Source organism: Lithobates pipiens, unplaced genomic scaffold, assembly GCF_037356315.1.
Source record: "Lithobates pipiens isolate NorthernLeopardFrog02 unplaced genomic scaffold, aLitPip1_a1.2 Scaffold_16, whole genome shotgun sequence".
In the NCBI taxonomy this organism is placed as follows: domain Eukaryota; kingdom Metazoa; phylum Chordata; class Amphibia; order Anura; family Ranidae; genus Lithobates; species Lithobates pipiens.
In genome coordinates, this window is record NW_027507748.1 from 227,320,950 (window position 1) to 227,336,360 (window position 15,411).

The 15,411-nt window shown below is 41.2% G+C and overlaps 1 protein-coding gene across 3 annotated transcripts in view; it reads left to right on the plus strand.

Moving 5' to 3' along the window:
• Window positions 1-15,411, plus strand: part of LAMB3 (laminin subunit beta 3) — a 135,304-nt gene that overhangs the window by 86,170 nt on the left and 33,723 nt on the right. For all 3 annotated transcript variants that reach the window (XM_077481156.1, XM_077481155.1, XM_077481157.1), the window contains 4 exons: window positions 5,466-5,626; window positions 6,076-6,281; window positions 9,786-9,989; window positions 12,175-12,319. In XM_077481156.1, coding sequence (XP_077337282.1) covers window positions 5,466-5,626; window positions 6,076-6,281; window positions 9,786-9,989; window positions 12,175-12,319 — 716 coding nt within the window. The remainder of the gene's footprint in view (window positions 1-5,465; window positions 5,627-6,075; window positions 6,282-9,785; window positions 9,990-12,174; window positions 12,320-15,411) is intronic.

Consider the following 15,411-nt stretch of genomic DNA (forward strand, 5'->3'; position numbering starts at 1 on the left):
TGCTTTCTTTTACATTATTCATCACATATTCCTTTCTGTTACATTATGTATTACATGTTCCTTTCTGTTACATAACAATCACTGAGCATCTTACACAATGTTAACATAAAATTCAAAGCAGGATTATTACAGAAAATTTAAAAATGTTCCAGTTATGCAACCCTTCACAGGAAATGTCAGTGGTAGAATGCTACACCCTTTGTGCTTTGTGTAAATTGCCATAGTACTAAATCAGATGTATGTATATTTCCCGTAAATGCCCTAAACACATAATGGGAGTTACTTATGTTTATTTATATCTAGATCATATTGTTTTCATACAAACATTAACAAAGGAGATAACAGAAGAAACCACAGAACTGGAATTAACAGTTAATTCATTAAGACAAATGTACTAATTTTGCCCCACAGCAAGACAGTGCAAAACAGTAGTAGTTAGTCAGATTACATTGTAAGAATAACAAGATTGCAGCTTGATCCATGCATTCTTCTCGCTGCTGCTTGAGTAGTAATACACCTATAACATGCCTCTAACTACTTCAGATTGAATGTATTGTATAACTTTCTTAAATCTGTATGTGGTCTTATTGCAGTTGTCTAAACATGTCTGCTGGCTTTATGAAGATACCTTGTTTCACTTATTTTCTATGGTCAAGGTGTTCCAGCTATAGTTAAAAAAAAACCTGGGCAATAGCTTACCAGGCAGTGTGAAGGACCACCCTATTATAGGAGTAACCTCGCGCATATGGGCGTCTCTCTTCCTTAGCGCCAGGCTTGTATCGCAGGCTTCCCCGCTCCGCCCGATTCTGGGGACCCCAGAGTTTTCTCCCGGCCTTACAGACCCAACGTATCATTCACTTAGGCAGTCGGGGATCTTCCAGGCGTCTCACTTCCTTGCGGGGGGTAAATGGCCCACTGCTGCTGTCCTTATGGACCTGCAAGGACAGTACAAATTGGATTTTTTAAAAGCATCACAACTGCTCCATTTTTTTGCAGTCTCTGTCTCCCCCTGGTAGCTTCACCCAAAATTTTACCTCTTATGAAGTCTACTGCTCGGAGGAGGGCGCCATACCCCATGCCTTGTCTACCACGTATCAATTATTGATCACGTCGCCGGACGATTACAATTTGAGCTGCCTCGGGGCTTGGGAGAGAGACGCGCAGTGCAGATTCTCGACCCGTCAGAAGCAGAATATCCTATATTTTACACACAAATCTTCCATCTGCACAAGAACACAGGAGACTAATTTCAAAATTGTAACCAGATGGTACAATACTCCGGTGAAACTGCGTCGGATCTTCGCGACATCATCAGACAGATGTTGGAGGTGCCGGAGGGAAGAGGGGACGATTCTCCACATCTTTTGGAGCTGCCCTCTGCTGGAGCGGTTCTGGAAGACGGTTCGGGAAACGATATCGAAATTTACTGACATTCCTGTTCCAGATGATCCTACCTTTTTTCTGCTCCATGCCACGAATATTTTCTGAAAGAGATATAAGACTTCCTTGATCCGTCATCTATTAGATGCCACCAAAGCGTGTATTCCTCTAAAATGGAAGCACGCGCAACCACCGACAATTGGTATGTGGCTTAAAAAAGTCGAGGACGTCAAAAAAATGGAAGACTTAATCCTTACAAACAGGGGCCAGAACGAGCGATTCACTAAGACATGGTCGGGTTGGAATGTATTTATATTCTCAAGGGAAGGTAGGGCTCTTTTGGAGGAGGATGTATCCCGGATATGATTCTCTGAAAGAGCGGATGGGCTGCTGATGGCAGGCCGGGTGCTTGGAGATGGGTGATTGATACGGGGGGTTGTGCTGCCTCCGTGGACCCCATCTTATCCCTACCCCCCCTCCACTACCCTTTGTATTCCCACCCCCCCTTCCTTTCCCATTCTCGCACCCTTCCTTCCCCATCTTCTTCTGCCTTATTTTTCTGCTAACTCTTGTCTTATCCTCTAATTTCCCTTCTTTTCTCTTTTAAGGATTTGGGCTTGGAGAGAACGTTGGAGTGTCCTCCACGCCCATGTTATCTTTTCTTTCTAAAAAATTTGAAAATCAGGGCGAGATTTATGGGGCAGGTTGACGTCTTAGGAATGTTTTTGGTAAAAGACTCTGTCCTTTGCGGCACGGAGGAGGAGACACCGTAACGGGAGAAGCTCTTCATTATGGAGCAGAAGAGAGACTTACAAGGACAAAGTTGAGGTATCGGATGACCCTCTTTCTTTGCTCCACAGGTTCGTGTGCCTCATGTGCAGGATGTATATCTCACCTGTTGATGCAATAGATTCTTTCTAGTGCTATCTGTTCACTGTAACATTTACTTGTTTTGCTCCGTGTTTCTCTGCCCTTTGAATAAAGGAAAAATGTGAAAAAAAAAACCTGGGGTGGCAGCAATTGGAGGGTCAGACTGTTACTCCAACACAAAAGTGACAGCCCAGCTCTCTGGCATGCCCTCCTGTACAACGCTATAATTAACAGTCCTGCTCAAGAGTGATGTTGATTAGAGCAGTGAACAATGGGGTCCGATTTTCCTTTGGGCGGAAAGTACAGGATTTTTAAACCTCTGCTGCAGCACTTAGCTAATCAAAATGTAAAAAAGAGGCATATTTGTTATTGGTTTTGAAGCTCTTGTGTGTGGTTATATCGTGAATATTAAAATGCCTAAAGATGTAAACCCTCACCCTGTACAACAACCCATTCAGTTTAAAATAGAAATAAAAGGCAAAACATTTGTGTATAGATATAAAAAAATATAATAATTACCCTTTTCCCCCTATATGTGATCACATATACCATGGTGACCACCTCTGTTCTTAGCTGCTTAAGGCTTCATTTACACGGGACGTTGTTTAACCTCTCCTGAACTATTTAACTTGACAGCTAGAAACTGGCATCTAAAAACGTCCATTTAGCCACGTTTGCATCTAAAAGTGTTTCTAAAAAAAAAGATTTAATTTTTTTGCTAAAATGAAAAATGTCTGTAAATGAAACGCTGCTAAATATAGCAGCGTTTAAAGTGGTTGTAAACCCTTACAAACCATTTTGACCTACAGGTAAGCCTAGATTATGGCTTACCTGTAGGTCCAAGAAATATCTCCTAAACCTATACGGTTTAGGAGATATTTACCTGAAGACAGCCACCACTGTCTACGGCGCATGCGCAGGTAGACAGCGTCGCGCAGGCGCATTGGGCAAGCCGCAGATCGTGGCGATATGCCACGAGTGTCGGCTCCCGTGCGCATGCGCAGGAGTGACTTCATAGCTGCTCCGGCGAATCACAGCGTGACCCCGCCCCCTTACGATGTCATAGTCCCCATGTGACATCAACCCATGTGACCAACCCATGTGACATATACCATGTGACACCGCCCCATTGTCACTATATAAGTGGCCGCACAGCGCGGCTCGGGCATTCCGGCCGGAGAGAGCGACGTGTCAACATCTCCTGGAGAAGAAGAAGAAGAAGAACAAGAAGAAGAACGGAAGGCGACAGCGGCGACAGAAGACCGGGCCACCGCCTCTAAAAGAGCTATAAGAAGGCGCGGTGGCCCGGCAGAAGAACGGAAGGCGGCGGCGACAGAAGACCGGGCCACCGCCTGCAAAAGAGCTATAAGAAGGCGCGGTGGCCCGGTAGAAGAACCGAAGAGGGGGACAAGACCCCCGAAGTCGGGAGAAGAGGCCGGCGGCGGGGAGGAAGAAAGCCGGACTCCTCCGCTAGCAAAAGAGCTACAAGAAGATAGCGGAGGAGTCCGGCGAGAAGACCCCCGAAGACGGAAGACCCCCGGAGCTGTGCAATAAAATATTTTATCTCGTGTGTTGTGTTTTTTTTTTGGGTACTTTTATTTTACAGGTGAATGGGTAGGGGTACATTGTACCCCATACTCATTCACATAGGGTGGGGGGCCGGTATCCGGGGGCCCCCTTATTAAAGGGGGCTCCCGGATTCCGATAAGCCCCCCGCCCGCAGACCCCGACAACCAACGGCCAGGGTTGTCGGGAAGAGGCCCTTGTCCTCATCAACATGGGGACAAGGTGCTTTGGGGTGGGGGGGCCGCGCGGCCCCCCCTTCCCCAAGGCACCCCCCATGTTGAGGGCACGCGGCCTGGTACGGCTCAGGAGGGGGGGCGCGCTCGCTCGCCCCCCTTTCCTGGCCGGCCGGGTAGCGTGCTCGGACAAGGGTCTGTTGTGGACTTTGGGGGGACCCCCACGCCGATTTTTTTCGGCGTTGGGGTTCCCCTTTAAGTACATTCCAGGCGGCGGAGCCCGCGACGTCTCCGTCGCGGGCCCCGCCTACCTGCACACGCGCTCAAAATGAGCGGACTGTTGCCTCGTGTGTGGGCGAGTCCGTTCATTTCAAAAGTTGCGCGGACTTAGTACGACGAACAAAGTTTGCCGTATTTGTCCGCTCAAAAAGTGCCGTGTGTGGGCGTGTTCGTTCATTCAAAAGTTTGAGCGGACTGTTTGACGAACTTAGTTTCGGCAGACAGTCCCCGCGTGTGTACGCGGCCTAAGAGGCTTGGAGGATCTCAGCCAGGATGAAAGTTTAGAGGAACTGAATGTATTCCCTCTTGAGAATAGGAGATTAAGGGTTGATATGATCAACAAGTACAAATACATAAGTGGTCCATATCATGAACTTGGTGTTGAGTTATTCACTTTAAGGTCATCACAGAGCACAAGGGGGCACTCTGCATCTAGAGGAAGAAAGATTTAATCTCCAAATACGCAAAGATTTATTCACAGTAAGAGCTGTGAAAATGTGGAATAGACTCCCTCCAGAGGTGGTTCTGGCCAGCTCAGTAGAATACTTTAAGAAAGGATTGGATTATTTCCTAAATGTACACAATATAACTGGGTACTAACATTTATAGGTAAAGTTGATCCAGGGAATATCTGATCGCCTCTAGGGGATCAGGAAAATTTTTCCCCTGCTGTAGAACATTGGAGCATGCTTTGCTGGGGTTTTACACCTTCCTCTGGATCAACTGTGGGTGAAGGATTGTGTATATGGGACTGTATTTATTTTTATTTTTTTAGTTGAACTAGATGGACTTGTGTCTTTTTTCAATCTAACTATGTAACTATGGTTGGCTGAGGTGGAGAGGTGTGCAGATGATATCATGATCTTCACCTCAATCAGAGGAGGCCTTTTATTTATTTTGTATCACTCAGACTTGAATTTATTTTGGGAATGGGATTAGAAATCCCTATTCTGTGGCTGGAATAGAGCGCTCTATACTGTAAACTATTCTACATACAATGTATACAACACTAACAGTGGCCACATTTATTAGTAACACAAAACTTGGAGTTAGGCATTATTACCATTGCCAATAGCTTATTTTGAATGAATTCTATAGATGTTTATTAGCTAATGCTATTGTACATTAATACCAATATGAGTTGGTAAGGTGCTCATCCTAAATAAAAGCAAAACACCTTTTTTTTTTGTTTTACAGAGGAGACGTGAGACAGCTTAATCCTGACCTGCCACCCTTGGATGATTTGGAGTCTCTTCCAAGTGATGTAAACTCGTTGGGGATCCACTATAACAACATTAATATACTTTACCAGAGGAAAATGACAGAGCAAGGAAATGCCATTGCACAAAATGCTTCAGGTACATTGATGCCTTTGTGTTAGTAGTTAAAGATCTTGAATTGAAAGAATGGATAAGTCCACACAAAAGTCATATTTTGAATATAAACACATCCTGTGGGCTGACTGAATGCCTGGATTCATGTTTGTCTTGAAGTCTCCAATAGCAAGGTATTCCACATTCCTTTTCTTTGAGCTTGTTGTTTATTTCTTCCCATCTTTGTGTGTCCTGTTGCATTCTCCTTGATATATATACATGAAAATTAGTCAGGGGGAGCAGCAAGCATGCACACCCAGGAACTTAAGCACAGAGATCTCATTATTTTAGTCTATGTGGGATATAAGAAACCTTTAGGTAGTTTGACTCTTCAGCATCTATCAAGAACTGAAATTTTTGGGTGGATTGAGCCTTTAAATAAGGAAACTGTTATACTGAGTATTATAACAAAGATACTTGTGCTTTCTTCACAGGTTTATTTACCATTGTGAGCTCTGCATACCAGTCATCGCAGGAGTCTGCAAAAACTGTGGTAGCAGCCATGGCAACTGTATCCACATCAAGGGAAAGTAGAAAAGGGTTGAATGGGCTTGAAGGGAAGATCCAAGAGGCATTGGAGGACTTGAAGACACTAAAAGATGAACTGTCCTACCCAGACCTTACACCAACCATTAACAGGGTACCTTTAAAAAATAACTGTGCTACCTAAAGTATATATCAACCAAATAATGTACGTTTTTTTGCCTTTGTTTTAGATGGTGTGAGGAAGGACTAGAAGCCCTGTTTGGTTTTTACTTCCATCCCAGGCTCTATTTACTTCCATCCCATGCTTTCTATCCCACTGACTATGGTTTTTGCCAGACAGGAAATTAAAATGTGCAATAGGGATACAAACAGTAATACAAATCTAATAGGGGTTCTAGTCTTCCCTTATGTTACCAAAAAATTGGAGAGTTCCTCTCAATATCTGTCTGGTAAAACTGTGTCAGAATGACAGGAAATGAGGGAAAATCTCTCTAGCAGTACCCTGGAGAGCAGTAACAACCCATCTGGGGTTCTAACCCTTCCTCACTAAAAATTGAGAAAGACATTTTCTGCAAGTAAAGAAAAATACGCATCAATGCAGGCCAGGCACCAGATTAGTGGGTGGCGCTGCACTGGCTGGATGCAAGGAGAAATCCAGCACCACGGCGTGTCCTGCTGCAGCCCTCTCACTTGTCAGGCAAATCATTCTGCAGACTGCAGGTCACACTTCAGTGGGCGGCGTCGCACTGGCCAGTTTAAAGAGAAGGCACTGGCAATGCATAGGAAAATGCGGCTGCCATTGCTGACTACACCCATTAAGAGACTCGGGCCATGGTCCCCATATTTGGGGCTATAGCCCCAGTAGCTACCTCCTGGCAATGCCACTGCTGTATGTATTTCTTGCAGTTGTACTATTCTTGTAGAATGTTGACATGTGCATTTCTTAGTACACCTTATGAAAACTAAAGACACAAAACCAGCATTTTTTGGCTGTTTAAATCTCACTGAAAACTAGGACACATGAGTTATCAAATTTGTTCTAGGATCATGTGTGTACATCACTTAGGCCCAATGCATGAAAGTTCTCTTCTCAAATTTTTATTTAGCTGTTGTTGCTCTAAAAATATGTATTTCTTGAACAATACAAAGTTATAATTATTCTTCCAAAGGGTCCATTTAAATTCATATGTTTGGTGTCAAAGACAAACCAAACATTTTGAAATGCCTACAAATAAAATTTTCTGTGTACTGGCTTGGAACCACTGCTGCCCTGGCTCTAAAATGATTATTACAGGGTGTTTTAAAGAGGCAGAAAATATTATACAGCGAAATGATGACACAAAGAAAACGCGTCATAAATAAACACTGCCGTCCCCTCAGTGGCGTAGCGTGCGTTGCCACTTGTCAACACCCGGGGCAAGTCAAGTAATTTGCGCCCCCTAACTTGTCTACTTTTAGTACTCCCTTCCACTAGTACAGTATTAAACCCTTTATCCCATAAGCACATGTATGTAATTAAAAAAATGCATCTGTGTCACTGCCCCCCCTCCCCCCATCACCCCATGTATTATACATACACTGACCCCCCCATCACCCCATGTATTACACACTGCCCCTCCATGTATTATGCATACACTTAGCCCCCCCATCACCCCATGTATTACACACTGCCCCTCCATGTATTATGTATAAACTGAGCCCCCCATCACCCCATATGTTACACACTGCCCCTCCATGTATTATGTATACACTGAGCCCTCCCCTCCATCACCCCATGTATTACACACTGCCCTCCCTCACCCCATGTTTTATATATACACTACCCCCCATATATTATATATTTACTGACCCCATCCATTAACCCATATATTTTATATGCACTCAATTTTATATATGTATACTGACTCCCCATATATTATATATACACTGGTCCCCATGTATGATATATACTGACCCCCCCCATGTATTATACATATACTGACCCTCCTATGTATGATATATACACTGCCTCCCACCTTCATGTATTACATATACACACTGCCCCCCATGTGTTATATATATATACTGCCCCCCCATAATCCCATGTACTATATATATATATATATATATATATATATATATATATATATATATATATATATATATATATATATATACGCAGACCTCCCCATGTATGAAGCACAGAGCAGAAAGCTCGGTACATGTTGGCAATTATGGTTTCCAAGTCTGTGGGAATGTGTCCCCTTCCCAGGATGTGATGTGTTCCAGAAGTAGAAGAGCGGCACTTCAGATAAACTTCCTCACTCCATCTCATTTCAGCCTGGTAGAGAACATTCACCCTGGCCACCCCCATCCTACCTGATCCATTACGTATTCACTGCTGAGCCTGCTAGTCTCCAGCCAGCCCAACACGGCACGGCAGTACACAGCCCCTACCCACCTTGGCTCTTCTTGTCTCCCATATGTGGACTGTTGAGTGTGGTGGAAGCCCGCCCAGGCACAGCCAGTAATGAGACCTGGACAGCAATGCCGGAGCAAGCCACGATCACCCTCCAAAGCCAGCCAGAGCTAGGGAAGCTCCGGCAGCACTAGCACAGAAACATGGAGAGTGGCAGAGGTGGGGAGCAGACAGTGGCACACTCGGTACTCCCAGGTGTGGAGTCCCGAGTTGGAAGTCGGAATGACAGTAGTCGGGATAGCGGGAGTCAGGACTTCTGCTCCCCTCTAGATATTCCGCTCGGGGCCACGCCCCCCGTACGCCCCACGCTATGCCACTGTGTCCCCTTTCTATCAGCCTAGGCAGTGTAGGTTAAATGGTCTGGCTAATAAGTATAAATACAGATGATATATTGTTTTCAATTTGTAGTGAGATAAGAGGATCAAAAATGCTGTCTACATGTACATAGATAATTAAGAACTCAGAGCATCAAGGTTTTCATACGCTAACACACAGGGATATGACTGTTTATACATAAAGACTTTAGAACTTCTGGTTCATGGGTCTGACCTTTTACAAAAAAAACCCTGACACTGCTAACCTCTCATCTGGTGCAGGCTCCGCACAGATTTTATATGCTGCTGTCTTAATTTCCTATTCTACCAAGGCCAAGACATGGTGTAAGGGAAAGGCACTGATTGGCTGCCTTTGCCTTTTAGGCCCACTTTATTTTGATCTTTCACATGTATATCTAAAAACATTATAGAGTCTTTGTCAGACCCTGGAAGTATGTAACATTCCAATTATTTGTTTCCTGCCCTTGAGGGAGAATTATGAGATTATTTGAAATATTTTTCATTGCTGTGAATAGTTCAGTAACCTACTATACTATATATGTTATACAGTAATGATTTTAGACATGTATGCACACCAGATTTGTGGAGGCCACTTGAGCTATATACAATGGTAGAAATTATTCGAAAGACAGCTTTAAATTTTTTTATCATTCTCTTTTTTTTTCTTTTCTTTAAGTCTACAGAAGAAACAAATATCAGTTTGTTGTACATTACATGTTTATACACTTATTTATGTTATATATAATTGTTATTAGAAAGATTAATGATCTTAGGGGTCAACATGATATAGTGGTTTAGATGCTAATGAAAGGCCAATAAAAAATGCAGACACTGGATTTCATGGCATTGGCTTTCTTTGTTGTAGGTCTGCGAGGGTATAAGAACAGACTCCTGCACGCCTGAAAACTGCCCTGGAAACATATGTCAAAGGAATAATGTTACCTTATGTAAGGTGGGAACTCTTTGCAGAGGGGCATTTCCTTTGTCCATGAATGCACTAAGGAGCTCAGAGAAAACTTCCAAGGACCTATTGGACCTCAGCAACAAACTGATGAAGAATGCTCAAATGGTATATACACAAAATAATATAGTTCTTTTAGGAAATTAAAAAAGAAAAAATTAAAGCAAAACAAACATTTTAAAATAGAATGTATTAAAGTGTAAGTGCAGCCCCAAAGTTTAGTTATAATGGCAAAGGATTAAAACCCCTGTCTGTTTTTTTTACGGGCTATACAGGCCACCGTTATACCAGCATAAAAATATAACAGTGGTTTAAATGATTCCATACGCTACTAAAAAATGCAGATTTATTGCTGCTGTGATGCTGCTGGATATTTCCCTTCATTTCCTGTCTGGTTAAACTGTCACCAAAACAGGAAGTGAAGTGAAATCTCTCTAAGCCCCTGTACACACGGTCAGAGATTTCGACAACCAAATCCATCGGATTTTGCCTGTCGGATTTTGTCAGTCTGATCTTGTCCGAAACTGTTGCATACACACGGTCGGACAAAGTTGTCGAAAAATCCGATCTTTCAGAACGTGATGACGTAATTTCGTTATGATGGGACTACATTCAGGCTAGTAGCCAATAGCTTTGATGATGTAGGAATTTGATCTGAGCATGCGTGGCACTTGGTCCGATCAAAATTTTCTACACATGATCGGAGTATGTCTGATCGGCCCAGTTGGTCGAGAAATATTTCCAACAAGTTGGAAAATTGGGTCCGACGGATATTCGACATAATCAGTCCAATGCATACCACACACAGTCGGATTATCCGACAACACGGTCCGATAGGACACATTCCGACGGATTCTCCGACCGTGTGTACAAGGGCTTACAGAGCCTGATAATAATTGTATCATCCTAAATCCAAAATAAAATATGTTTTGTCTGGGCATATATTTTAAGCTGCTTTTAAAAAAACATTCCAATTTGTTATGTACCAGCTTATAAAAAATAATATAAATAATATGTTCTGCTTATCTCATGCCACAAGAAAAAAGTTATTTTGAAATGATAAAAATTAGAAGTTGTTTGTAAAACTAGAGAAGATCGAAAACAATGTTTTTTGAACATTACATTTTTTATTCTAAAGCATCTGTTCAGTTCAGTAGTTCATATGTTTAGCTATTTTGCATTCCAAATCAGCAGAGAAATTGACAACTTTTTGCTTGCTTTAGTTTTATAAATGTTCACATGTATTTCATTTAACATGGTGATGCTTTCTTATAGTGAAAAATGACTGCCCTAAGAGGCAAATTGACAAAAAAAATTTTTACACAGAAAACCATTTGTCATCTTTATAAAGCACATTTGCAGTGTTGGTGAATTAACATTCATTTACCTTTCAACATCTGTTCTTGCACAGGAAAAGAAAGTGCCCTAATGCCCTAATTATAATGCAGCAAATGCCCCATTTCATTGTGCATGTTAGACGTAAAGTGTGTTATTTTGGATGTCCCTGTGCTATACCATAATGTCCATGCTGATGTTGTCAGATCTCTTATTCTTTGACCAGAACTGATATGAAATGATATTCTGCTTTTTTGTTAAGCTGTAGATAAAAATAATGAGCAGCTCTCTCAGGGAAAATATAATTGTACATTTCCCCTTTTTCAGACAGCCCTTTCTCTTTAGAGCACATTCCCATTGCTTTGGACTAGATTTTTGATGATAAAATAGTTTGAAAGTATTTAAGGGAAAAAAGGGAGTGGTTACATATTTTATGCATAAAACCATTTGCTGAAATTTAGCAAATCGTTTGCAAATCCAGCAACAAAATATATGATTTATTGGAACCTTTATATAATACCTCCTAGTGTTGACTTCATAGGAACCTATAAAATATGTCTTACATTCAAATGAAATGAAGCAGGGATGCAGGTATTTTCTGGAAAGTTCTTAGATTGATGATCAAAGGTTAACAAAATAATTTCCAGGTGTCACAGATGGGATGAATCCAACACTTTAGATACAAATCATAATTTCAATTTAATAGAACGATCTTTCTCTGATGTCTGCAAATGATGGTGCGTTTTAAAAATTCGTGTTTAGATATTTAATTAAAATCTGCTAGATGTTATTTATCTGTGCAACATTAGTCCAGCGCACTCCAATTCATTAGTGGCTCTCTTAATTGCGATGTATAAACAGCAAACGTACCTGTCTCAATAACATTGAAAGGCAGTTAGTAAAGTTGTACTTATGTCTCAGGGAAAATTTAATTTTACTTTATTTGCATGTGTTTTAGATAACAGAAGCAGAAAAAACGGCCAATGAGATTAAAGATAATGCACAGAATTTGATAAACCAAGTTACTCAGACCAGGAAAGATATGGAACAACGCATAGGAATCACCAAGCAATTCATACAACAAGTCCGAGATTTTCTGACAGGTAAGAGAGAACAGGGGCACTGATTTTAATACTTCTATAGTACACTATTGAAAAAAATGTAAAACTATTCCTTATGTATTAACCCCACCATCCCTCATCCCAATATCCCCCATTCCCTACTTTAGCTTTTTAAAGTGAGCTGCTACACTACTTCTGGGGCTACCATGACACTCAGACCCACTTGGCTAACTCTGGCACAGTGAGGACTAACATAGTTAATAAGGTTGAAAAAACTTGTGTCCATCAAGTTCAACCTTTCAAGTCTTGTTCCAAAGGGCAGCGAAATGAAATCCAAAGTCATAGACTAAGACTGAACAGACATCCTGCAATGTACTAGGTCTAAGTTGTGCAGATGTCAGTGTCTATTTCATCCACGTGAGCCAGTTTCTGGTGCTACCTGTGCAGACTGTTTAATCAGACTACATGTCTGAGCAACAAGCCAAGCTGCTGACTTATTAAAATGTCAGCTTATTATATTAATACGCCTTTGAAGGATTACTTTGATCAGCCATTGGAAGCAACTGGCTAGTATTTTGCTTTAAATTGTGAATAGGTAATAATTAGTGAACATAATAAAGGCAACATTTACAGCCATAACTGCGTGATAAGACACCAAAGCAAAACTATTAGGGGACCCCATGTCTGTCATTTTCATCTTTTGGGCAATACTAATTGTATGCATAGCCTTGTATAGAGGTTCCAAAACTTTATATACAGTAATTTCATCCACGGGAAGCCCAGAGCTGTGAGGCTATGTGATTTATGCAGGTAGCAATGACAAATTATTGTAGATATCAATTTTCAGTCTGATTGCTATTGTTAGTAAAGGGGATAAAAGCCTAAAATGTTTTGTGTATCACAACAAAGAAAACTCAATTAACTTTATTAACTTAGACAAAATATAAGCACAGAAAGAGCTTACATATAAAAAAACAATTAACTTGTGGGGCCCCTTATTTGCTACCAAAGCTGTTCAAGTTTATATTCTTGGAACACTTTGAACAAGTGCAACAGACTTTTTAGTCACTATACTGTACTTGGTATTACTTTGCCCATATGTTCCAATGGTATATTTTGACCATCTGACCATCAAGTACCCAGGGGGCTACGTGTGTGTGACACTTCCTTGTGAATTCAGTTGTTCATACTGTTGTGATACACGCACACATGTATCCCCTATGGTATTTACACTGAAAGCATGTTATACAACAATTTTAATAATTTTGTCATTCTTAACATCAGGCATCAATTAGGCAAAAATCTTACTCTCCAATTCACAGGTTTCTATAGTTATATGTGTCATCAGTGCTTTATACAACTAAGCGATGATTCATTGAACAGATCACATACAGTATTTTCAATCAGCGCCTGAAATGAAGTCTACAGCCATGTAAATACAGCAGCATTATTTTTATTTAAAATGCTGTTTGGTTCATTTTTTTAAATTCACGTGCGCCGATCATCTGTTTAAAGGCCTCTGAGTTGAACCTACTGCTTCCACGTGCATGTTACTGGAGACAATGTGACAGGGAGATCAGAGATGTGCAAGGTATTACTGTCAGATCATAAGAGCTTCAGACAGGATTTAAATACTGCATCACTGCCAGCTTTTTGAGTACATGGTGATCCCATAGGATGGTATGAAGGTGAAGCATAAAGTATAAAGATTTATGAAAGGAAGCTTTAAAGAATAGGGTTGTAATAGATTCTTATTTTACGCTGCCCTGTATTTTGTGAAATCCAAAGATCATCATTTTTGTTTAATTTATTTCACCTAAATAAATTACAGTTGAGTGCACCAAATTAGGTATGCTGTTCCATTAGGACTGTAGGCATTATCAATGCAACAACAGAAAAGCACCAGCAACAACCATTTACAGAACTGAGTGGTCCAGTGTAAACCAAATGATGGTGTGCTGAATTATAAACCTTTCAATGATTAGATACTAAATTATTTTACAGTAGTGTATAGTGGAAAACTGGGCATGTTCAGGACTGTAAAATAACACATCTCCTAGCTTTTTTCCAGAGCGAAATCTTGCTCAAAATTCAATCCCAAATCTTAAAGGCAAACTTCATTGTCTATAGAAAGCAAACCTTGTTGTTAAATTCTGGTAATTTTGTTAGGGCTAATAGGAACTTTTGCCAAAAGAGGCAGGCGAACCAGGGCATTGCCATGCGGGGCATGTACCAATGAAAACAACATTTTCAAAACATTGTAAACAGCTAAGGGTCTTTTTATGCAAATTTGAGAGCAACCTTGAAAATATATATTGTACAGTCTAATTTTAATTTTAATATAAAAAACATGTTATACTTACCTACTCTGTGCAATAGAATTTCCACAGAACAGACACAATCCTCCTCTTCTGGGGTCTCCTGCTGGTGCTCCTGGTTCTTCCTCTTCTTGGCATGCACACCTGTGGCCTTGATCCCGAGCAACATCGGGGCATTGTTCTTCTGTGCCACTGCAAGAGGGGATTAGGGGGGATATGATTAACATGTATAAATACATATGTGGTCCATATTGTGAACCTGGGGGTTATTTACTAAAGGAAAATCCACTTTGCACTGCAAGTGCACTTTAAAGTGTGCTGAACGTGCACCTGAAAGTAAAGTTGTGGTAGATCCGAGGGGGACATGCAAGGAAAATTAAAAATAGCATTTTAGCTTGCACATGATTGGATGATAAAACCAGCAGAGCTTCCACTCATTTCAGATCTACCCCTTAGATTTAGAGCGACTGCACTTCCAAGTGCACTTGCAGTGCAAAGTGGATTTGCCTTTTCGTAAATAATGCCCTTGGTGTTGAGTTATTCACTTTGGGGTCATCATAGAGGACACAGGGGCTCTACAGAAAGATTTCTTCACAGCAAGAGCTGTGAAAATGTGGAATAGTCTCCCTCAAGAGCTGGTTCCGGCCAGCTCAGTAGATTGCTTTAAAAAAGGCCTGGATTCTTTCCTAAACGTACATAATATAACTGGATACTAACATTTATAGGTAAAGTTGATCCAGGGAATATCCAATCTCCTCTCAGGGGATCAGAAAGGATTTTTTTCCCCTGTTGTAGCAAATTGGTTCATGCTTTGCT